Source organism: Corvus cornix, chromosome 2, assembly GCF_000738735.6.
Source record: "Corvus cornix cornix isolate S_Up_H32 chromosome 2, ASM73873v5, whole genome shotgun sequence".
Classification (NCBI taxonomy): domain Eukaryota; kingdom Metazoa; phylum Chordata; class Aves; order Passeriformes; family Corvidae; genus Corvus; species Corvus cornix.
Genome location: NC_046333.1, coordinates 2,724,986 through 2,748,091, shown reverse-complemented (window position 1 = coordinate 2,748,091; position 23,106 = coordinate 2,724,986). Strand labels below are relative to the sequence as shown.

The 23,106-nt window shown below is 44.0% G+C and overlaps 1 protein-coding gene across 1 annotated transcript in view; it reads left to right on the top strand.

Moving 5' to 3' along the window:
- Positions 1–23,106, top strand: part of VIPR1 (vasoactive intestinal peptide receptor 1) — a 94,236-nt gene that overhangs the window by 46,477 nt on the left and 24,653 nt on the right. Inside the window, exons 3-6 of the mRNA XM_039549586.1 lie at positions 4,000–4,107; positions 11,768–11,871; positions 17,341–17,441; positions 19,417–19,549. Coding sequence (XP_039405520.1) covers positions 4,000–4,107; positions 11,768–11,871; positions 17,341–17,441; positions 19,417–19,549 — 446 coding nt within the window. The remainder of the gene's footprint in view (positions 1–3,999; positions 4,108–11,767; positions 11,872–17,340; positions 17,442–19,416; positions 19,550–23,106) is intronic.

Genomic DNA, 23,106 nt, shown 5'->3' with positions numbered 1-23,106 from the left:
AGTCATCCCATGCCTGAGGGAGAATTTGGTGTGAGGGTTTGGTGGGTGGTGTGCGGTCAAAGGTTGGACTTGATGTTCTTGGAGATCTTTTCCAACCTTAATAATTCCATGGTTCAGTGAAAGACTGATGTGCTGAAAGGGTTTTTTTTCCTGAAGTGGGAGTTCACCTGTGTTCAGAGAGTGCCTGACACCAGCCTGCTGCCATTCATTTCTTTCCTCAGCCAAACTGAGTCCCATCTCAGGGCTGTGCCAAAGCCCTGGAATTCATGTTTATTCATGAGATAAAGTTATTCTCTGCTGCTTCCTAGATAAGCTTTGACCGTGATTTGCTGTAAGTGTAGATATGACTCCAATAAATGGGTTTTTACACTCCAGTCTGCCAGTTCTGCAAACCACTGTGCCTCGTGAGAATTGACCTGTTTTCTGTTTATTAACCTTTTAAAGGGAGAGGAAATGAGGGCCTGAGCTCTGGTGAACTTTTAGCAGAGACAGTGGGAAAGGTGAACATCCTGCAGCTGTGCTGGGGCCTCCTAACTCCCTGCAGCCAGCACTGTGTCACTGGTCTTCAGCTTCTTCTGAGCCAGAACCTCTTAGAGGAGGGCTCTAAGTGAGGCTGATGCAGCCCTTGGCTTGTTTGTGGGGCATTTGACTTGCAAAGAGGAAGGCTGAGCTGCTGGATATCGGGATCTGAGCTCCAGCTTCTTTAGAGGCATGAAGGATTTCTCCCTGCAGCCCTCTGGAAGAAGATATTCAGCTCCAGAGAGCGCTTCATGGTCTGGCAAGGAAGGGCAGGGCAAAGCTGAGTGTGTGGAAGTCACAGTTAAAATAATTAAAATGGAAAAAAAACCTTCTCTTTTTTAAAAAAGAATTCTATTTATTTATTTATTATTTATAATGATCAGAGTTTAAAGAGTGTATCTGGATACCCAGAGATGTGGTAAGTGCTGCTGACTAGGAAAGGCCTCACACTTACTTTTATACAGCTTCTCCAGATTCACCTGTGATCCTTGCCAAGGCAAAGCACCGCCCCTGGCAGTGTGCATCCCGTGGCGTTTTGGCGACAAGCACACGAGCAGAGCAGTTCTTTTGATGGAAACGAAGAGTAGGTGTATTTTTGACTCGTTTGCTGCACTGGGTGAGGGTTGATAGATACCTTTGCATCCTTCCTGCAGAGACTGAGGGCAAGGTAGAAGACAACATTTATAATTAATTAATGGAGAAGCACTTATCAATTCCCAAACATGACGTGATCAGGCCAAAATTGTCATCTTTGCTATATCCAAGTGACACCACAGGGAAGAGACCGATTTCCTTCTTCCAAGGCACATTGCAGCTGTTCCTGCCCTCAAATAGTTTTTTGCCTACCAGCCCCCTGATCCCAGCAGTTTTCCAGGGTAAAGTCTATCAGCTTGGGAGAAAAAAAAAGCATTTTCTGGAAGGTTCCTTGATAAAGATTGTCTGTGTGCTGGGTCAGATGAAAGGGCACAGATTTTTACCTGATGTTGTGATGGGATGACTGCAGCGTTGGACTGTGCATGTGCAGCATCCTGCAGGTATCAATCTTCAGTTGTTCCAATTCTTTAAACTCCAGTTATTCTCTCCACTAAAATTATTCATTTTCCTGAACTGTAGATAATTAGCACAAGAAAGACACAGACCTGTTAGAGGAGCTGTGGCTGCCCCATCCCTGGAATTGTCCAAGGCCAGGTTGGACACGGCTTGGAGCAACCTGGGATAGTGGCAGGGAGATGGAATGAGAGGATCTTTAGGGACCATTCCAACCCAAACCATTCCAAGATTCTCTGATCCTGTGGTGACAGGCACTACCATCCAGAGTTCTGCTTTCCATTGCCTTCTTTTTTTATTGCAGAAATATTTTCAGCATGTCTGGGGCAGCAATGAGGAGGATTGTTGTCATAAGAACTAATGGGCAAGTACAAGGTGTGTTTACAGAGGCAATAATTTGTAAAAATACACTTTATGTGTCTTGCAAAGCCAGTTTCACTTTCTTTTAATCGGAAAAAAAAGCTTTTACTTTCAAAAGTGAACACCTAAAAGCTTTCTATATGCATCACAGCTGGTGCTGAAAAGTATCAACAAAGATACAGATCACCAAAACTCTCCGAGTGCATAATTCAGGGCATTTAAAAAGCCATCTGCTGCTATCACCTTGTATTTTAGTTTCCATTATAACCTATCCTGAGGTAGTGGGTGCACTCTAAATTATTGCAGTCAGTGGAGGAAATGATTGTAGGACGTGAAAAATCCCACCATGGAATCATTTTCCATGGAATCTTTAATATCCTGATACTTTTGGAGCTGCTGGCTGTTTGCTGGGAGATAAGTAAGAGGCTGTGGGAACTGAGCTGGGCACCTGATATAAGGACCCTGAAACCTGAATGTTAATGAACTCTGCAGGAGAGATGCACGAAGGAGATACCATCAGTTATTCCATTTTGCAGGCTCCGATAAACTCAGCTCAGGACTTCATTTGAGTTTGTTCATGAAAGGAGAGGGGGGGAAAAGCCTGTACAATCACTTTGAAAGCGAGGTAAGGGTTCTTTCTCAGCTTCAAAGCCTTTCTGCGTGCTCTCTATTGATCTGAGACAGCTCTGCCTCACTCTGCACGGGCTGGTGATGGCACCAGCCCTCTCCTTAGCTCAAGTAGTAAAAGATGATTTAAAGGAGGAATTTCAGAGCAGGGTGTGATTACCAACAAGTGCAGCCTGACAGGGGTTTCACAGCTCCGTTTGCTGGCACGTGAGAAATATTTCCTCCACATTTCCTCACCACTCTGTTCTTCACATCCCAGTCTCTCTCGTGTGGGGCTGTTGACCTTAACAGCGTGTGAGTCACATTTGGGGGAGCGTTGCCATCTAATGGGGTGTGAAAAATAACGGAGAGCACAGGTGCTGGGAAAAGGGAGCTCAGCTGACAACCCATCCATCTCACCCAGGCAGCAACTGAAATGCCTGTCTGTTGGAAATATAAAGCAGTGGGGGAAAGGTTGTCAAAATTCTTCTCAGAACTCTAAAATTGTAACACATCGATGTAGAAATGTGTTTGATTTTTTTTTTTTTTTTTTTTTTTTTTTTTTTTTTTTTTTTTTTTTTTTTTAATTCAGATCCACCAACTCCTTCTGGCTTCAGGGTTAATGTTACATGATCCAACAGTGCAGCATGCAGGGGTATTATTAATGCCTTTTGAGAAATAAAAGGGCAAAATCAGAACATTACAACTCTGTGGAAAGGACATGCCACTTTTTCTTTCCAAGAAAGCCTTAATTCTACCCAGAAAAACTCCAGCAACGTCTCATTTTGACAAAACCTTGTGTTTTCTGCCTGTGTTGGTTATTCCTTCATTCCTAGCTTGGATAGCTGAGGATGTGCCACCTTCCCCCACCCTTCCATGGGGATCCTGGCCACAGCACTGTCCCTGCTCAGCCTCCAGCAGTGTTTTGTGACTTCTCCCTTTTTAAGAAGCAAAGTCAGCTTCTGGTGAAGGGATTTGGGCCCTGATCCCTTGATTGTCATCCATGTCCCCTTCCTGCTGTGAGAGCTGCACAACCATTGCAATGGGAAGAAAAAGGTGATGACATTTGAGGGAAGCAGAGGAGGAAGGGGAGAGTGTCTCACAGGTTCAGATCAGGTGTTTTAGTGCAACAGCGAGTGACAAGGGCAAGCAAGAGAGATATTTAATTAGGCATTTCTGCCTTTTTAATCCAGGAGAAGGCACTGTTCTTTATCAAGCCTGATTTGCCTGGTTCTTGCACTTATCTGCCATTCTTTCCGTACTGATTTCTGGAAAATTACAGCGCTGAATTTCAGGGACTGGTGGAGCTGAAAACTGCATGTTTAACGAGAATATTTCTGTGGGTTTCATTCCAAAACATGCCTGGGCCGGGGTGAGGGGCTCCACAAAGCTTTGCAGAGCTGCTCTGCTGCACCTAGCAAGTCCCACTCATGAGGGTTCCACCATCTGCTTTTCTCTCTTCCCCAGGCTGCAGGAGGCAGTGGGACAACATCACGTGCTGGCCTGAAGCAGAGGTGGGAGAAGTCGTGGTACGGCCATGTCCCAAGTACTTCAGGTTCCTGACCTCCTTCCTGGGTAAGCAAATCCCAAAACAGCTCCATGGCTTCACTCCCAGGGGTTTCTCATCATTCCACAGGGGGGACATCTCAATAAAGAGGGAGAAACCAGCTCTTAGCCCAAGGTAAAGGAGGTTTCCAAGCCATCTATTAATTCCCAAACATTAAAACATCCTCCCTGCACTTGCAGCACGACTACTGTGGATCACAGGGATGCAAAAATAGCTCCTGGGGAAATCCAATAATATGGATGTTGTGCAGTGAAAATTGAATCAACCTGGGCAATAGTTGTGTTTGTTGTGCAAAACGAGCAGCTTAGCACAATCATTAATTAAGTCTCTGACAGAAAAGAAACAAGCTGGAACTGTACGTAATAAAGTAATTTTTTTTTCTGCTGGAATGACAAATTTGGCCACGGGCTAAAGAATTAACCTGACAAAGAATGGGCAGGAGAGGTTAATGGAGGAAGTAGCTTAACTCACTGGTCGGGGTGTTTTGAGAAGCTTTAGTTTAAAACTCAGGTCTCAAGGGGCCATGCAGCAACAGGGCTGATGGTGTCTCCTGGTAGTTTGTAGTCATTTTTCACCATTTTTATTATAGAAGCCCTGCAGGCCTTCACAGAGAATTAAGGTTTTTTGCACTGCAGATCTTGCATCGAGCTGATCCCCCATTTTTAGAGCCTTGCAGTGCAAACACACAGAACAGATTAGGAATGAGGGGGTAGGGACACAATATCATCCCGGTTCAACAGGCCAGAGCACTGCACTCATTAACTAGCACACGCTGATTACACAACTTGGCCAAGGCCACACCAAAATTCTTTGCAGACACAGAAGGGAAATTCAAAATCCCTGGAGTCCCATCCTAGTGCTGACTTCCCCATTTCCAAAATTCCCTGGTAGCTCATCACTCCTGTGTCAACACCCAGGGAAAAGAGGCAGAAGCTGCTGTGATATCACATCTTGCAGGACAAGACCCCTGTGCATCGGATCAGCCATGTGGAATAATTACCTGCTGTTCCTGCTCTGTGCCCTCTCCCCAGCACAGCATTCACTCACTGGGGTTTATATACCAGCAGAGTTAGTGAAACAGGAAGGAAAATCTCTCAAAAACTCGTTCTAATGCATCATCCCACCAGAGCTGAGCTCACAGCAAGGCGCCCGCAGCACAGACACTGAGAGCTCCATTCATATTTTTAACCATAAACATCTGGTAGGATTTGACAAATTCTGGGCGATCTGAAATCCCTGAGGATTCCTCAGCTGGTGTTAAGATACCTGTATTCAGGAAACCAAATTTCCAATCTGAAATGGCGTTTGTATCAACTGATTTTAGAGTTTTCCCTAAGTAAATCTCTCTCTGAGTTGGTTTTACAGTCAGAGATGAGAAGCAGGTTCCTTAGAGGTTCAGTTCAGCTGGTTTTTAGATTCCCACTCCAGGATGAGTTTAATAGCATCTATAAATCACATATTTCTCCCCATTTGCGATCAAAAGATTGTGGAGTGGCAGACAGGAATGTCTTCCAATAGGGGTGAATCCCACCCCAGCAGAGCACAAACAGAACAACCGATGCCATTCCCAAAGCAGAAGCTGCAGCTTTGATTTTCTCTGAGACAGCCACTTCGTACCACCATTACCAAGCAGGGAAAGCAGAGATGGTCTTAAATTAAGGCAGGGGAAAATTGCCTCCTGTTTTATAGGATTTGTTGCAAAATTAAGGTTGTGAAGCAGCTCCTCCTTTGTAGCAGTGAGTGTCATTGAACAGCTTTCAAGGAGCTCAATCATCTGGTTAATGTTTGTGTCGTAATCTTCGATCCCTTTGCAGAAGCATGAAAGCTTTTATCAAGTTGTCAGCCAGAGAAAATCTTTTTATGTATTTACAGCAGGAAAAGGGTGAAGTACCAGGAGAAAAAGAGTTAATGTGATTTTTATGCCTCATGGAGAATAAGCTCTTCAAATGACTAATATCCCATCTCATGGTTAATAACGGATAAAATATCTCATGGCATTTAAAAACCTTAAAATGCCTAACACCGTCCTGATGTCATTTGACATTAATTTTTTATGGCATTCACAGATCCAGAAAATTTTCATTATTTCATGATGTTCGTCAGTGCCATGTGAGGGAGATGGATGAAAATATTTTTGGCACCTTTCATTATGAAAGTGCATTGCTTTCCACCCCTTGACCAGAGTGTTCCAGCTCTCTTTCGATACGTGGAGGATGACATTTGTAATAGGGACTTATGTCTCACAGTTTCTCTAAAAGCAAATTGTCCACCATGCACAAGTTAAATTAGCACTGACAGTTTTTAAACTTCAGCTGTGAGATTAATTGACCTAAGGGGGTGGGCATAACCAAGCTCTGGAATCCCACTCAGTGATTTGAGATCCATGTGAGTTTTGGGCTTGCCAAACTCCTTTTTTTCCTCAGCTGCTCTAAATTTATTTCCCCTCTCCTTTCCCCTCCTTGATGAACACTTTTTATTCTGCATTGCTTCTGAAACTGGAACAAAAATTGAATAAAACGAGGATAGGGATGAGCAGACAGCAGCAGATAAGGAGAAGGTATCACCACTTCTCTAAAGAACCCCAAAATGAACCATACCCATTGGTTTTTTCTACAATGGTCATTAAAAAATCCCAAGAAGTTGGGTGTGTTTTTTATGGAGGTCTCTTCACTGAGAGCTCTTGACCTGCTCAGGTGCTCTGTTGTCCAAGTGTAACCTTCACATCAAAAAGGCAGAATTACCTGGAAAAAAGGAGGCTCATAGAGGGCATCACCACCCCTGGAAGTGCTCAAAAACATGTGGATGTGGCACTTGGGGTCATGGTTTGATGGTGGCCTTGGCAGTGCAGGGTTAATGGTTGAACTCGATGATCTTAGAGGGTTTTCCAACCTAAACCTTTCTATGATTCCGTGATTTATTTGCACCTGAGGTGTCACAATGCTTGTGCCCCACTCCTCTGAAGGACTGGAGCTACACCTCCACCTCTACCCAGAAATGTGCATCTTTTTCTTGTAAATGTTGCCTGGAATCCTATGATTGTAGGATCAAAAGATCTAGTGAGAAATTTATCCTAAAGTTTGACAGCTCTGCTTTTCGGATGAGAAAACAAGCAGTTTACAAAAGGTGCTTAATCAAGGGGAACATTGTAGTTGTTAAGAAGGGGGGAATTATCTGTATTTATTAAGGATCAGGATCTTCACACTTAGAAATGAAATGTGCAGGAAGGGAAAAGGAAAATAAGGGAAAATTGAGTATTGCCCCACAAATGGGGTGCAGGAAGTTTCAGGGCACTGGACACATGGCAGTAATAACTGCAGGCCAAGTGATGTGAAAAACAAGAAAGGAGGAAAATTAAGTGTGTCTTGCTTGAGGTGCTGACCCAATGCCACAGGTTCTACTATGACACGAAGTTATGAGATACAAAACTGTGAAACAACATGAAACTCTGAGCAGAAGTTGCTCTCTTGTGAGATCATGACTGAGGCAGAGAAAGCAAATTGGGAAAATATCTTGCCCACAAGTTTTTCCCAGGCCTAAGCACTTCAGCACCCAGCCTAGTGCAAGCTGTCTGCAAGTTTCAAGTGTTTCCCATGAACAGTGGGGCAGATCAATAATAAAAATGAAAGTAGAGAGGTGCCAGTGGGCTCAGCAGCATCTCAAGAAGGGTAAATAATAGAAGTGCTACTGTTTTAATAACTTCTGTTTGAAAAAATCGATTTATGTCTGTGGAATATGATGCTAGAGAAGCAGGACTGATTGCTGGGCAGAGCACACCTTCCCTCTGCTTTAGAAGCTATTGCAGAAAAGGGCAAGGGAAGCAAGAGGGGGCAAAAGCCAACACCCCTGAGCCATGGTTGACCTCAAATCTCTTTGTATGAATTCAAACTCCCATTAAAAGCCAGGAAGAGGGTTTTTTCCAAGAAGATCAAAGATGTAAAACCCTACCTGTAACAGGAACTTTCAGACATGTCTCTGAGTTTGAAGGGTGTGTTTGAAACAGATGAGAGGCAGAAAGAAATTAAGAGAAAAAACCTGAAGAACGAGGCATAGACAACAGCTCTGTGCATTTATTCAGTTCATTTGTTCAGTGTTTAACTCCTACCCAGATGAAACACCTCTGATAAAGAAAATGTTCTGGTTTTATCTTTGTTCCACAAACTCCTCCCTCCTCTTCTGCTGTGTCATGAATAAATCATGTCAAAGGGAAGGAAATTCCTCTCAGTGACAACAAGGAGGTCTCGTGGAAAGTTCCCTGCCCATGGCAGGGAGGTTAGAACTGGAATTTAAAGTCCCTTCCAACCCAAACCATTCTATGATGATTCTGTGGTTCTAAATTCTGAGACAAGTTTTGCGTGCTCAGTCTCCATCCTTGAAGGATTCCAAGAATACCCAAAAGGCATCTGATCATGCTTCCATTTTAGGTGACCCTACCTGAGCAGGGGTTTTGGTCCAGATGACCTCCAGAGGTCCCTTCCAACCTGAACCATTCTGGGACTCTGTGAAAGCAGAACACTGAGCTCTTGCAAGACATTATGAGGTTATTGTTATAATAAATGAGAGTTAGTTGTGGCTTTTTCAAGTGAAAATATTTGGGTTTTTTTTTAAGGGAAACCTCATCTCGTTGCTTTTAGGAACAGGCACACCAGTTTGACAGTGGTAACATCGATCAAAATTAAATACAAACCCCACAAAAAAAACCTCGATTAATTCCTGGCTCTAACTAATACCATGTGAAGGAGGGCACTCTGTCCTCACCTCAGCTTCTTCCACAACATAGAGGAGAGCCTGGAGCACAAACCTACTGGCACTGGGATGCTTCCACCTCTCAGTGAATCTCCTCCACTCTACATTGCTAATTACGTGTAACTGAGTAATAAACTCCTGGTCTCCTGTCTCATTAAATCTCCAGGAGTACAACTTGAAAAGTTTTAGCTCCAGTCTGATAGGAAATGGGAAAGTTTGGGAAACCTAGTGAACTTTGAAAGGCTGGAGACAATTTCCAAGTGCAGAAATTTTGTGGTTTCTGATACTGTCACTTAGATTTTCAATGTACTCCATTGGTGCTCATTTTAGGGAAAACTTGTGTTACACAAAAAAGTGAGAAACAGCTCTGGGAAATGGCAAATGCGACTTCTGGTGCTTTGAAAAATTTGCCTTTCCATTGACAAATGATCAGACTTTATTACCAAAGTCTGTGGAAAAACTGAGAGCCAGGAAGACCACGAGAACTGGCTCATTTTCATACGGGCTTGTGGCAGAGCTGGGATTTGACCTTGGAACATAAAAATCTGTGTAATGCTTCGGTCTAACCTGAGCCCGTAAACCTCAGAGGAAGAACTAAGCTTGTGGGGCACTTTCCCAAATTTTATGCTCATTTTCGGTATAGAAATTAATATTTTAAATAGTAGAAAATGTTGTATGGTCTCAGGAGAGATATCATCCATCACTCGAGTCAAAATTGTGGTGTGATAAAATCTTTGTTGTCTAACCTTGCACTTTTTGTACCTCTCAGACATCAGCTGAATATGTGAGTTGTTAGAAAAGTGTCTTGTATCACACCATGTGTGTGAATTTGGACACGAGGAGCAAAGAACCGTAGAAAAACTTCTCTGGGAAGAGAGTTTCCCTAAAATCAGAGTAATTTTCATTATTATTTTTTAATCCCACTGATGCTTTGTCATTGTTCTTCCCTCTACCTTGGTCCCCACATCTGCTAAAGCATTGGGAAAATTTTTGAAAGTATTGAGAGTGGTGAGAATTATAAAATAATCATAAAATTGGGAGGAAGTGCAATTAAAAAGAAGAAATAGGAGAAAATTAAGCTGCAAGAAGCACGCCTTAGCTCACTGAGAATAAGAAACAAAGAATCAAAACCGCAATGAAATCTAAAGCCAGGCCCAAAGAGAGAGGAGGAGTTTTGAGCAGGAAATGGGAAGCAATGAAGTCCAGATAATGGGATCCATTGTAACAAAGAAGAACTAACAGAAATTGCATAACACCTCCAAAAACCTGAAAGCGCTGAGCAGTCATGTCCTTGATTTGTTTGCACAAGATCCCTTATGAACCCTGGTGAACAGAACTGCAAACAGTGGCCATGCAGGGAAAGCCTGGGAGCAGCAGCCCACGGAGCTGTGCTGAACAAAGGCACCTTCGAGAGCCCTCCTGGATTCAGATCTGCTGCAAAGATAGATTAAAGGAGCAAGCTTTAGGGTCGAAAGCCATCTGTCACAGGGATTCAAGAAGTGACTTCAGGCAGGGGATTGTGTGCTGCTGATTCCAGTGCAGAGCAGGCCCGTGGCTGGGAAGGCGTTCAGGTGACTCAGGTGTCAGAAATTGCTGGAGGTGATACTCGAGTATTTTCGTGACTCACAGCTGCGTAACTGATTTGCTCCGGTTTGCCAGAGTTTTCGTGCTCTTGTGTGCAAAGAACTCCATTGTTGGAACGGTTTGCAAAGCTCTTTGAGTTTCACTGGTGTCATTTTTCACCATAAGAAGCGAGGTTTGCCTGCTGTTTCTTCATTCAGGTGTATTGAGCAGTTTTCCAGTTTTGTGCAATGAATGGCACCAGTGGAATGCCCCAGTAATGGGATCTGTGTGAGGTGGGCATGGCAGGGATTTGTGGTCACAGAAGGTGCTGGGGGAATTCACAGTGTGCTGTTGGGTGTATTTCTGCTTCGTTATGCCTTGAAAAACCCATTTCTTGGTCTTTTAGGCCACAAACCTCTTGGGGTAAGGCTTATCCTGAGTGCTGGTGTCTCCTCCTTTTGTTGGATTAAGCCAATGTGGGTTTGAGGTCCAGCTGGGACAGGAAGCAGAGGTATTTTACCAAGTGAGAAGTGCTTTGCACTTACAATCCTGGATGGATCAGGCAGTTCTGAGTACCAAAGAGCCACATACACTTCAGTTTTGACAGCTTTGGCTGAAGGAGGGAGATGTTCTTGGGTTAATTAAAGCTCTTTTTAGCTGGTCAGAGGCCCCAGGCACTCAGCAAGCTGGACAGTCCAGGAAATCTTCTTGCCCTGGAGTATACAAGTTAAAACAGGCAATACAGGTTGTCAGTGTGTGGTTTTTCTCCCTTCACAGCCAAATGTTGAAGTGCTTTATTCTCAAACAAGAGCAGTACATTTCCCAGGAATCACATCTGATCAGGGCTCAGTTGTGGGCAAGGTCTGGGTGTGGAGAACTGGATTTAGTTCCCAGACCTCCAACCTTATCTGCATACTGTGAAAGGAGCATTTTATCTATCCCTGTCCTGGCTGCTCACAGGCAGAGTGAAAAGCATAAATACTTCACTGCTCTGGTCAGGCAAAAATTTTCCAGAACCAAAGGCAATGTGGCAACAAAACACTCAAACTATATTGGTGCAGTGCTAGCAACCAAAAGTCTGCATGCAACTAGTGTTATGGTACCACTAGAAGAGATGTTTTGTGTGCACCTCTGTATTAAAATGTACTTTTTTATTGAAGCCTGGACTTTAAAACACAATGGGTGCCTCCCATTTATGAGTTGTGTGTAATATGAAAAATTAATAACAGGGGAAAAGTCTGAGAGTTTTATTCTAAATGTTACAAGAATTGTGCTCTGGCATTTGTACCCCAAAAGGCAGAAGTTGGTTTAACAGCAAGCTGCAGGTTTCTTTTTAAGTCATCGTTTTCTCTTTTCCTGCAGGGAATGTGACCAGGAATTGTACAAGCCAGGGCTGGTCGGATGTGTACCCTGCACCCTACACCGTAGCTTGTGGATACGATTCCAACAGCACTCCAGGGGAGGAGGTTTGTAAACCTGCATGGGTGAACATCAAGATTTAACAGGGATCAACACCAGAACCATAGCATCTCCCCATGCCCAATTTTTTCCATTTCCACTCTGATTCCTCAAGAGGGAAAAGTCCTCCTGGGGATCCTTGGAAGCAGAGTTCAAATGTTTGGTCAAGGAAACAATCTTCCCTTTGGTGTCACAGATCATAGAATTATGGAATGACTTGGGATGGAGGGGACCTTAAGGATCATCTCATTCCACCTCCTGCCATGGGCAGGGACACCTTCCACTAGACCAGGTTGTTCCAAACCTGGCCTTGAACACTTCCAGGGATGGGACATGCAAAATTTCCAGGATGTCAGGAACTGAGAAGATCAGACCATTGCCTGTGTGATGCCCACACATAACTTCAGGTGTTTGATTTTCCACAGTACACTTTGAAACAAGCCCTCCACATTTATATTTGTCCTTAAGTAGATATGGTGATTCCAGTCTTTCTATGCCAACATAAGCATCAAAAGCTCTAAAGGCATAAAAATTATATGACCTACTTGCCATCAGTGCTGCTCTGCAGATCCCAACCAGCTAAATATCTAGACCACTGTAGGGAACACACATTTTCATGAAATTTTGCTAAATTTTGGAAGGAAATCCGCAAGCTCTCTGGGATTTTGTTTGTGTATAAATTAGCAATCGCTGAGCAATGTATAATTAGCTAATTAGCTTTACAGAGTGTTGTCATTACACAGGAAGGAATCTGTTACTGGTTTGCTGCATGCTGAGATATGAAGGGTAAAGTCTAAAGAGGATGACAAATGTTAGAAGCAAGATTCACCTCACGTAACTCAAAGTTCAGCATCTAATCTAAACTAATCACCTGCAGCAGTCCCACAGTCAACAAGAAAAAGCTTATGCTAGAAAAGAATTTTATTTCACTACAGTCACATGTTGCAGTGCTTATATTTTTATATAATAGGTTGCTGTGTTTATATTAAACCTCTGCCCGTGCTTTTTGTTGTTGCTGTTGTTTAAGACATACATCAGTGTTACTGAAAGTTGGACATTGGAATCTAAATAATGAATCAATATTTATTTCCAGTATTTAGAGGGGGCTTACAAAAAGGCTGGAGAGGGATTTTTCACATGGGCATGGAGTGATGGGACAAGGGAATGGTGTTAAGATGAAGAAGGGCAGGGTTAGATAGGATATTGGAAAGAAATTCCTCCTATGAGGATGGGGAAGCCCTGGCACAGGGTGCCCAGAGCAGCTGTGGCTGCCCTGGATCCCTGGCAGTGTCCAGGCCAGGTTGGATGGGGCTTGGAGCAACCTGGGATAGTGGAAGGTGTCCCTGCCCATGGCAGGGGTTGGAATGAGGTGATCTTTTGGGTCCCTTCCAACTCAATCCATTCTGGGATTCTGTGACTTGATATGCTGAGAGGTCTCTGTGCATGGTCACGCACTGCCAAGGCACTCAGAGAGTTAACAGGGGATCAGAGCAGAACTGAGCCAGCTCTAAGTGTGAAAGAAAACAGAAAATAGCAAAGGGAGAGGGGCACAAAGAATTTCAGGGCTCTGCTGAAGAGAGCCCTAGTCTGCCTTCAAGGTCAGCCAGCACTTCACATCCTCAAGTGTCCATTCCTCAGGCTGAGCTGTGGGGTTGCAAAAGCCATTGTTCCAGCTCTGCTATGGAAGTACCCCCATCCAGAGCTCTGGTTTGTGTTCCTGCTGCACAGGGGATTTGGGAATTCCTGGGACTTGTTCCGGCCACCCAATGGACTGCAGCGTTGCCAGAGTGCCACGTTACCAGGAGAACCTGTATTGTGTTCTTTTAATTCTTTCTTAATTATTTTCCCCTGATTTCCACAGTTTTGTCCTGCTGTTAAAGTCCAATTTGTGTGAAAGGTGGCTGAGGGGGGTGAACATGCAGTAGTAGCCCGTGAAAAAGAAAAGATTTTTGGTTTTTTGTTGTTGAATTGGCTGTGAGTTTGGGGAGCAGGAAGTAAAGGGAATAGAAAAAAACCAGCAGGCTGTATAGGACATGAGGTCCAGGAAAGACTGATAAGCTTCCAGGAGCAAAACACTTCATGAACTTTTGGTCTCAAGTCAGGAACAAGAAGAAAAATATGAAAAATAAATAGAGGCAGTGTGTAAGGTTTTAGTTGTGAATTCTGGCAGTCCCTAAGCAGCTGATGATGCAGGCACCAAAGTGCTGCTCTTGGGATCCATGCAGTGATGATGATCCCTTCTCCAAGCTGACCTTTACAAGTGGTGCATCAGCAAATGGGGAGTGGGGTTATTTTGCTGATCCCCCATCAGATGTGATGCTCTTCTCCCTGGTGTGCTTCCACCTGCTCAGAGGAGCCACCCCAGTGTCTCTGTAGGTTCTGCCTGAAATGGTGAAATAAAGAGACACCTCCAGAGGTCAGTTCAGCCCAGTCTTCTCTCCAAAGGGATCTCTTTTCATTTACTCTCGAGCGAACCCCAATGACTTTGGGCTGGATGACATGAACCCCAAACACATTTGGTTTCTGAAAGACTTTATATCAGTATTTCTCTTCTTTTTCTCTCAAAAATGTAAATGTTTCCCACTGTCAACCAAGACACCAAGGGACAAATGCTGAGGTTACTGAAGAGAAACCAGGGAAAATAAAACTCAGTTAATCTTGGTTTAGCACCTACCTCAAATAATTGTTATTATCACACTCCTGTGAAATTAAGCAGAAGCTTTAAGAAGTCAGAGAGACAATGATGAAATTGCCTGATTTCATCCTGTAAATAAGTCAGGGTCTGCAGTTAGAGTCCAGGCACGCTGGCATGCATTGCCTTCACTTATCTACACCCCTCTCTTTTCTAATAAGAATATTTTATAATCTGGACCCTGAGTGAAATTTCAATTCCATTTATGATCTTGGGTCAAATTCTCTGCTTTGATATCTCTAAAATAGGAACCAATTGTCATTAGCAAGTGCAATGAAGAGTGAGAAGTCATTATGTGCTGTTTCCAGAACAGAGGTGACCCCACATCCTGCATTAAAGCTGAATGCAGAACCCTCTCTCTGTCTACACAAGAAGGATTAGTCACCACAAAATATGGGGGGAAAACACAGGGAATTGGTTGTTGAATAACACCAGGAACTTTCTGTGCATAACTTGCTCCTGGGAATAACTCAAAGAAGCAGAAGACCTGCTTTTCTCTGCTCTCCTAAATAAAGTGTGGGAGAACCTCTTCCTCCCACAGTCCCCTATCACGAGCTCCCTCCTTCTGCTGGCCAGGTCTTTCCTGGAACATTCCTGCTCTGGTGCCATCAAAAATAGAGATAATAGAGAAAGATTAAATCAACATGAGGGAGGTTGACTGCTCTTGTTAGAAAAGTCAGAGCTGCCTTTGGGATCCTCAAACTCCAGGAAAGCCGGAAAGAAGACTTCATCTTGGGGGTGCTGGTGGATTAGAGGCTGGACATGCACTGACCATGTGCACGTGCAGCCCAGAAATCCAATTGTATCTTGGGCTGATCCCATGGCCTGAGCAGCAGGGAAAGGGGGGATTGTGCCCCTCTGCACTCCTCAGGTGAGGCCCCACCTGCAGAGCTGCCCCAGCCCTGGGGCCCAGCATGGGAGGACCTGGAGCTGCTGGAGAGAGCCCAGAGGAGGCATCAGGATGATCTGAGAGATGGAGCAGCTCTGCTGGGAGGAAAGGCTGAGAGAGCTGGGAGTGTTCAGCTTGAAGAAGAGAAGGCTTAGGGGTGACCTCATTGTGGCCTTGCAGGACCTGAAGGGAGCTGACAAGGGAGACAAGGAGGGGCTTTTTACAAGGGTCTGGAGTTGACAGGACAAGGGGAAATAGCTTCAAACTGACAGAGAGTAGATTTAGATGGGATATTAGGAGGAAGTTTTTTACTGTGAGGGTGGGGAGGCCCTGGCACAGGGTGCCCAGAGAAGCTGTGGCTGCCCCTGGATCCCTGGAAATGTCCAAGGCCAGGTTGGATGGGACTTGGAGCAGCCTGGGATAGTGGCAGGTGTCCCTGTCCATGGCAGAGGGTGCCTTCCAACCCAAACCATTCTAGGATTCTATATTTGGTAGTTTTGGGTGGAATCTGCAAGCCTGTGGGGTGGAAAGCAGCAACCTCTCCTGTTCCCTACTGCAGTGCAAGTCCCTCCCTGCCGTGCAGGTGAGCAAGGCTCAGCTGTGACCACACCAAACAGGGTGAGTTCATCACCACAGCAGCCTCCTGGCTTTATCTGGGCAAGACCAGGCAGATAAAATGTCCTGAAACCCTTGAATTATCTATTCAGAGTGACCCAAAGCTCTCAGTCATGTGGGTTCACTGAGTGGGGCTTTAAAGATATGGTGCTTTAAACACCTCTGAGATGTGTGGTTGAAGATATGATCAGTGTTATCTCTGAAAACTCTCTTGTTTTAACACCCCTCCAACCTGCCTTGTGCAAATGCTAAAGGATTGCAGCTCATCCCAGCCTCACTGGTTCTGTAAAGCACCAAATACTTGCCAAAGCCTGTGAAAATAGCACATTAAAATGTCAACTCTCAATGTTATGGAAAAGTATTTCTCCAAACAAGGTTTGTTTTAGATTTTCTGTCTAGCCTGCTCTTTGTGGTTTTGGTTGTTTGGGTTGTTTATAGAAGATGGCGACAAGGAGGGCAGAGGAGGGCCAATCAAGAGCTGGAAAAAAAAATTCCATAAACTGAGTTAGATTCTCATAAAAACTTAGGGTTTTTTTAATTGATTAGATAAATGTCTAAATACTTTTACCTTTTGGTTATTTTGTCCTTTTTTTTTAAAGCTGAAAATCAAAATCTATAGATTTAGAGTGTTGCTAGAGAGCCTTGGAGAGCTTCTTTGCCTGTTTTATTTAGACTAGGATTCCAAGTTGAATCCAAGCCCTGTGGTGCCCCACGCTCAGATTCCCTCTGTGTGCTGTCAAAGAGAAAAACCATGAACCAATATCCAACTCAACACATATTTCTGAGTTAACAGTGAGAAGGTCTCAAGTTTTTACTTGCCTAAACACAGTGTAAAATCCACAAAAGCAAAACAATTTCCCAGACAGTTCTGCCCTCACACCTCCTCAATAAAATGAGTCTCACAGTATTCACCACGTCAGACGCAGTGTCATGCCCTCTTAAGCTGAACACCAGTCACTCCTGTTCCACGAGGCTTTGGGCTGTAGCTGTCTCTGCAGGTGTCAAATCAGCCTCCTTCCAGCAGGACTCTTTCCCCCGAGTAGCTCTAACCTGGGTCTGGAGTGGTCCAAGCTCTGCTGCATCCAGACGCGTCCTCCTCACTCACACCGGCGGTGTCTGAGTCACGTGCGCTACTGGATGGGATTTTAAAGGGTGAAGGAGTTGGAGGTGTTTTAAGAGAACAGAGAAGGATGATTTCCTTGTCCCAGCAGTCAGTAATGCTGTGTTTAGGAGTGCACTTTAGACCTCTTTGAAAGCCCTGTTTTCTTTCTTTCACACCAGCAAACGGCGTTCTACGGAACAGTCAAGACCGGCTACACCATCGGACACACCTTATCCCTCATTGCCCTCACGGCTGCCATGATCATTCTGTGTCTCTTCAGGTAAGACCACAAGCAGAAAAAGGCACAGGGATGACTCAAAGGCTGGTAACTTACAGCCTGTACAGGCCATGAGTGTTACAGAAAGATGCCCAAGATTTCTGTCAATCTGCGTTGGATAGGGAAGTTCCTCCATCTTTCAGTGTCACTGTGCTTTGGTGTGTGATTTGTGGCCTTTGTGTGAGAATTGTAACCCAAATGCAATTATTTAGGTGGATTCATCTCACTAAAGGCAGATTGTTGCATGATGGATCTCTGTTAAAGGCCATTTACCCCATAAACCTGTTACAGTCCAGACAGTCCTAGTCAGAATGGTGTGTATGGATGCCATGGAACTTCTACTTAAAGTAGGCATTCAAAATGGTACCCAAAATTGCATCCAAAAATATCCAGGATCACAAAATCCCAGAATGGTTTGGTTTGGAAGGGACCTTAAAGTCCACCCAGTTCCACCCCACCCACACCTTCTGCTATCCCAGGTTGCTCCAAAACCCATCCAACCTGGATTTGGACACTTCCAGGGACGGGACATCCACAGTTTCTCTGGGCAACCTGTTTCCTCCCAAAGTCTTTTCCAAAAACACTTCCTGCTGCTGCTCTATGGCAAGACAGAGACACCCAGAGCCATTTGAGACTTGCTGGTGTCCTTGAGATGAGCACAAGGGTGGCAGATATGATGCAGAGCCTTCAGGAGACCTAGGCCCTCATGGATGGGTGGGCAGATGCTCTACAGCTCATCAAATGGCATTAGAATCCCAGATTGCAGCACATGGATTAATTTTTGCTCTCTATTGTTTGTAATAGATTCAGGCATCTAAATTTGGGTGCCTCCCATGAAGAAGTCTGCATATGTGCAATCTCATATTATAAATTCATATATGTAAAGGGAGAACAGCAAAAAACAGACCTCTGTGAGATGGAAAAGTCCTTTGGATGTGGTTCCATCTCCTCGTGTAGGGACAGAGCACATTTTCTAGGGTAACTCTCACACCAAGACTGGCCTCACCCTTCAGGAACTTTGCACTTCTCCTCCCACGTGCTCTCTCCACTCCTCTCACAAGGGAGGAATCAATCAGACACACATGCAAGTGACGTCCACAAGGTACAAGGTGCCAGCCAAGCTGGTGAAACCCTTGAGGATCCTGCTCTTCCTTCATGGGAAACAGCTTAACTTGACTTGCCTTTGCCTGCAAGCACAGAGGACTCGGCTCAGCCCCATTATCTTGCCATCATCGGAGGTTAGGAGCGCAACCTCTGCCAGTGCACACTGGCTCGTTAAGAGGTGGTAATTTTATTACGTTGCTGAGTGAGGTCTGGCGTGGTTCTGGTGTCTGTACAAAGTACCCATTTCCAGACTATTAAGCCTTTCACTTTAGCTGATGTAAAGTTTCACTTGGAAAAAAAATCTCCTACTTGATGAGAACTCGTCTTTAAAATATGAGCGGGCAAGGGATAGAAAAACCCTGGTGTAGTTTTCAGTATCATTAACAACCAGTAATTTTTAAGTGAAAATATAGTTCATATTGCTCCAGAAATCCTGTAATATGTGTTAATTCTGGCAACAGGTGCTAAGAAATTTTTTGCCTCCTTGAAGAGACATTTCACTTTGAAAAGAATTATTGCAGCAGAAACATTCTGTAGAAAACAGCCCTTTATCACGAGCACAGTCTGCTCAGTCAAAAACATTTCTTTTCCAGTGGAGAGCAGCAGGATGGACTTGTTTTCTGTCATTCTGTATTTTGCCCTGTTTTTCTGAGGGTTGAAAAAGCAGCAGCACTGCTGCAGATATGTGGATTGCCACATTATGTGGATTTAAAGAGGCTTAAGTGGATTTGTGGCGATGTTCACCAGACCAGAGCCTGTCTCAGGAGTTCTAATGTTTAATTGTGACTCTATATCGTGGCTGAAGAAACGCGTAAATATAAAAATGTTTTTGAGAAGATTTTCTATTCAGAAGTGTTTCATTTCTTCCCAACAGAAAACTACACTGTACTCGAAATTACATTCACATGCATCTCTTCATGTCCTTCATCATGAGAGCCATCGCAGTCTTCATAAAGGATGTCATCCTGTTTGAAAGTGGGGAGTCCGAGCACTGCTTTGTGAGTTCAGTAAGTAGCCTTGCACACTGAAATTTCCACCTCACTTTGTGGCACCTCTTAAGCAATGCACCAAAAATTATCTTGCAAGTGCGTGTGAGACAGTACTTTGGGAGGATTTCAAATCCTTTTCTAGTTTGGAAGGGAAAAAAAATCCATGATTGCTGCCATTTGATTTATATGGAGAAGGAATAATTTGATTATCAGAGTCCAAAATGTGTATATTTATATTTATAGTTATAGTTATATTTTATATCTGGTCCCTTCTGGGGTTGGACTTGATGGTCATACAGGTCTTTTTAAACCTTAAGGGTTTTATCAGGTGAAACTCACAATTCTACATGATTTTGGGGTTCCTCTCAGTCCCGTGTCCATCTCCCAGCCATGTGCTAGTTTCTTGGATATCCTGGTCAAAGGAGACTTGTGTTTAGGGATTCAATAAAACCTTTTCCTTCAGTGAGGACGGGAGTCAGACCCAAATTCACATAACTAATTTTCATTATCTATGGGGTGAATACCCCCAAGAGTTATGTGTGTAAAGTGTGTCCGTAGTCAGTGGGGCTCTGATTAATCTGTTCCCTGGAGTCTGGAGGGCTGTTCAATCCTTTGGGAGAAGGCACCTGCATGTGGGTGACTCTCTGGGCTCCAGTGACCAGATCCCTGCAGGAGTTCAGGCAGCAAAGCCATGTGCAGACATCATCATCCATTTTTCATCTGAATCAGTATCCCACGCTCACTGTCTGCAACTGTGAGATTTCCCTACTGGGATGATAAATAAAGGGAATAAAGGAGTTGGGTTATTTTTTTCCCTTTCAAACTCAGTGTTATCAGCTGGAGCAAACATTAAGGAGGGAGAAGGGCTGTTTATCTAAAGGCCACATTGACGTAAGAGGACACCAGTCATTAATAAATTTAGGCAGGAAATTGAAATCACCAAAATGAAGAGATGTGATCAGAAGTTATCCAGGAAAAAAAAAAAGAAAAACAGGAACCCTCCATAGTAAATTCAGAACATCAGATGAGCTGCTTGTTGATAATAGCAGGGGACTGGGCACAGCACTCCAGCAGATCCCTCTGGACCTGTTTTTTATGTCATACAGCACCAGAAAAAATATTCCCTTTTCCATCCACCCAATTTCTTCCTTGCTTGCTGGCTTTCTTGTATCCTGAGTTCTGTCCCTGCTGTTAAAAGGACCTTTCTGCTTGAGCATTTCCCAGTTGAAACACAGAGCAGCCTACTCTCAGCTTTTCCCAAGAACTGTGTTCAGCATGATCCGTTCCCTTTGGAATGTCCCTGTGTGCTTCTTCCTCTCCCTGATTTACCAGGATCGGTATTCTTGGAATGGGATTTTCTTGTGAAGGTCCATGAATGGGTAGAAAGCCATGGAAACTGGAATGAAAAATTGCCAGCGATAATTGTCAATGCCAGTTGGCAGATGAGCCAAGACAGGACAGGCTGTGGAGTTTGAACCAGCCTCTCATCCCTGTGGGAGTTTGCAGTGGGTCAGGACTGAGGCACAGTTGCAGAGAGCTGAGTGAGAAGTGTTTGCTTCTCATCCATCCAGAAACACTTCTGGGTGTAAATACAGGAGTTTTCCTGCAGAAGCCACAGCTCCCAGAAGCCATCACGCTACATGGCTAAAACATTTAAAACAGTTTCTCCCCGTCAGAAGATTTTTGAGTTAATTGCCAGCTGAGAGTGAATGGCTGGATGATACATAATGGCTATAAAATTATGTGGAACAAATCTGTCTCCAGCACATTACACTGAGCATACCCTTTGCAAAATCTGCACCAGTTTTGAGCCAGCATTTTGGACAACCTTTCAGGTCACAGTCTATAAATAATGACAGAAATGCCTCTCCTAACATTCATCTATTAGGAGAAATTGTTGTAAAATCCGTTGTGTTCCTGTGGCATTGATTGGGTTGGGTGAGCTTGACTTAAGTTAAGATTGTGCTTTGAACTTGCAGGATAAAGCTTGACTTGGGAGACCTGGTACTAATTCATATACTGAGGATTTTATACACAATTCACTGAGGGTTCTGTGTGTAATGGCTGGATGTGGCCTTGAGCTCATTCGGTCTGAGGAGAGATTTGAACAAACAATTTGTTCAATGCTCTCACTGCTGGGCTGGTTTAGATCAGGGCAAACCCAAAGCAATAAAAGTGTTTCATTAGAAGAAAAAATACCACACTTAGTTCCTTTAGGGAATGAAAGGATAAAGACACCCCCCTTCCAGAACACATTTAGGGCTATAAAATCCAAATGAATAGAAACCTCTCCCAGCATTTCTGATGAAGGCACCAAACTCCCCAATTTGATATTACCTGCTGCAGTAAGAAGACTTTAAGTTATGTTTTGTGCTCCAGCCACACAAAAATATGTTAAGCTCTCCACCAACAAATGTGTCAATGCTTCAATCAAGTAGGAACTCCAAGACATGAAGATGTATATGTAATTAAAAAAAAAAAAACAAAACCACTTTTTAATACGCTTTACTGCATTTTTACTTCATTTTACCTAGTTTGGGACACTTCAGGTGTGGTGTTAACTCTGCAGCATTTTATAGTTTTGGATTGCCATTGAGTTCAACTTGAACAAACACCCAGAAAAATTAATTTATTGATTATTTCTATGGGCCACAGTGCCTGAGAATGTGGCTGTAAGCATTTCAGGGCCAGTGCAGCTAAAATATATGTGATGAGCATCACTGAGTCATGGTGTGAGCCAGCACTGGGGATGTTTGCAGAGTGATGTGTGACATCCGTAGCCTCCTTGAGTTCCTTGGTCCTACTTCATGGATAAACTCATTCCTGGGGGAAAAGAAAAGTCTTGTTGCTTGGGGGAAAAAATCAGCCTGTTTTCATTGGGCAGAAACCCCGAGCTGACAAGCAGGGCTTGTTTTTATGGCTAAATGCACCAGGTTTAAATGATCTTTAAACCCAGGACCTGCACAAGGCCCCTTGTCCCACACCAAGGAAACTCAGCACCGGTGGCTTTGCAAATGTCCCTCACTCCCTCTCCTCTTCCCAGGTGTCCAAATCTATCAGACTGGTTTCTGGGCACAATGTGGGTCACTTGGCTCATGGACAATCCTTAGACTGACCTCTTCCAAAAGTGGATTTTTTGTGGGATTTTCCAGTAAAGAAACAAAACACCGCAGGGACCTTGAATTTTCTAGAGGGATACGAACAGCAGAGGGTGGGATGGCCACGCACAGATGCAGCCTATTGCTCAAGGTACCATGAGTAGACCAAATCCACTTTCTCCCTCTCTCTCATAAAGTATTTATGTAGCTTTTTTATTGTAATTATGTGTAACGGAATCATCCTATTGGCTTATATTGATTAAAAACAGGCACCTGCTCGAGTGTGTTTGTCAGTCGGGGCTTTAAGCACTTGGGTGTCGAGATGATCAGGCTCAGAGGGCTCTGTGGAACCACCCACTCAGACTCCTTCAATATCTATTGGGTTTGACTCATTCAGGTTGTGTTCTGCCTCAGTAATCGATCACTTCTGACAGAAAACTCTCTGCACGTGCCTTTGTTACCTCTGCAAATTGTTCA